Genomic DNA, 2,127 nt, shown 5'->3' with positions numbered 1-2,127 from the left:
ATACACACACACACACACACATATATATATATATATATATATATATACATTTATATGGTAGCCACACGTACCGTTTGTATACGTCTCTGGGCCGAAGATAATATCGCCATCCATTCCCAATGCTCGTTTAGCTGCGTGTGCTCGTGCATGCTCGTGTGCGTCAGTGTAGAGATGCGCATTGGGCAGACATAGTGCGTTCTGCAGAGGAGTGGGGTGTGTATGATATTAAGGGTACAGGGTTATGGGGGAGGGGAGGAGGAGGAGGAGGTTAGTTTAAGGGTCTGGGGGTGTTTGGCAATGTTCATACTAAACTAACAAGCTGTAACGTAATCAAGTAAGATGGAATACCACACTCCATTCTATCAATCTGTTGAAGTGACAACAGAGTTCACTTTCTCTAATTTAAGTACCTGCGATAAAAATAGCGCTCACAGTGCCCCCATTCTTATGTAGTATGTAACAGCTCAACAATCATCTGATTAAGTGACAACACTACTCACCATCTCTCCTTTATTTAGCTTTTCTGGTTGATAACAGTACTATCTCTCTATCACACACATACACACACGCATACACACAGACAGAGACAGAGACAGAGAAGAGCCACACGCGCGCACACACACACACACACACACACATATATATATCGTACAATTATCTCTCACATACCTGTGAGGGTAAGGGGGGCACCAGCACATGCGGATGGTCAGCGATGAGACTATCACGCAGCCATGCGAAGTGTTGGTAGCGTCTGCGCACACTCACGCCTGCACCTGCACGTCGTTTATTCTGTTGTTGTGTCCTATAGACAGGGAGGAAGAATCGCATAAACAATTAGTGTCGTATTTTAGATGTCGCAAATATCAGATGTATGCCGTTTATTCTTTTGTTGTGTTCTATAAACCGGCAAGAAGCATCGCATGAACAATTAGTGTCGTATATTATATATCGCAAAATCAGATGTATGTCGTAAATTCCCGTTCCCGTGCGAACATCACTATACACAACCCTCAGCACTAAGATGCACACCCATCCACAAAATGATGTAATCCTGAAGACAGTATATGTGACGTATACACAGAATAAATACAGGACGTAAACACAGAATCTATATATGACGTAGACACAGAATATATATGAGAAGTAAACACTAGAATATATATGACTTAAACACATAATATATATGTGACGTAAGCACGAACATATATGGCGTAAGGAATATATTAAGAAACCGTACACATCTCTTAACACACAGGACACGCAGGCCCCTCAATGTTCCGTTCGCGCAAAAGTACCTTTCTCAGAAGCATATGATTATATATATATATATATATATATATCACACCCTTAACAACCCCATATATCTCTAATACATGCATACACACCCTTCACTACCCCATATATCTCTAATACATACATACACACCCTTAACTACCCCATATATCTCTCATGCATGCACACTCACCCTTCGTGCCAGATGACTGCATACACAGTGTGCTTGTTCATGTAGTTGCCCATAGCAATCGGATCAGACACATCAATCAGACGTTCGCTATATGGCCTGTCCTCTGTTGGGGGTGGGGGGGCCAATCTCCTTGCACCAGGGCTGCTGTCTCCTGATTGGTCGGCGGGTGCGTCCTGGTCGTTGCCATGGTTACGGCTAAAGTCGGCCATATCACGGGCGGCCGGTGGTAGCAGAGATTTGCTGCGGGTGTGTTGCAGGTACTTATGCGGTGGTTCCAGATCCGGGGATGGCGATGAGGAGAGACTTATCTCTGGCATTTCCATATTAGGTCGAGGCGCGATCTGTGCCATCGGGCCTGTACCATGGCGGAGAGATTGTTGAGGATATATAAATAGACTTTTTCTTTTTCCATTTATAGATGATAGATCTTTTCTAATTCTATTTATAGATGTTCGTAATCTATATTTAGACGAGTATTGCAGTATATCTGTAACGCACACAAAGGTTTATAGAGATATGAAGACATGTTCACGACTTGTCACTGAATGACTGCGATATGTACACTTATGTCCCGTTGTCAGGATACAGACATATATTTATGCCCGGATTTTATATATATATATATATATATATATATATATATATAGTAATATAGTACAGAC

The 2,127-nt window shown here is 42.1% G+C and overlaps 1 protein-coding gene across 1 annotated transcript; it reads right to left on the bottom strand.

Annotated features, from left to right (window-relative positions):
* Positions 1–1,465: 1,465 nt before the first annotated feature.
* On the bottom strand, positions 1,466–1,815 carry SARC_14769 (hypothetical protein; the record flags this gene model as incomplete). The annotated part of the gene is made up of 1 exon (XM_014291098.1): positions 1,466–1,815. A coding segment is annotated over one exon (350 nt), but the record flags the coding sequence as incomplete, so codon positions are not given.
* Positions 1,816–2,127: the final 312 nt, after the last annotated feature.

The sequence above is a fragment of the Sphaeroforma arctica genome (genome assembly GCF_001186125.1).
Source record: "Sphaeroforma arctica JP610 unplaced genomic scaffold supercont1.5080, whole genome shotgun sequence".
NCBI lineage: Eukaryota > Ichthyosporea > Ichthyophonida > Sphaeroforma > Sphaeroforma arctica.
This window is presented reverse-complemented; position numbering and strand designations above follow the sequence as displayed.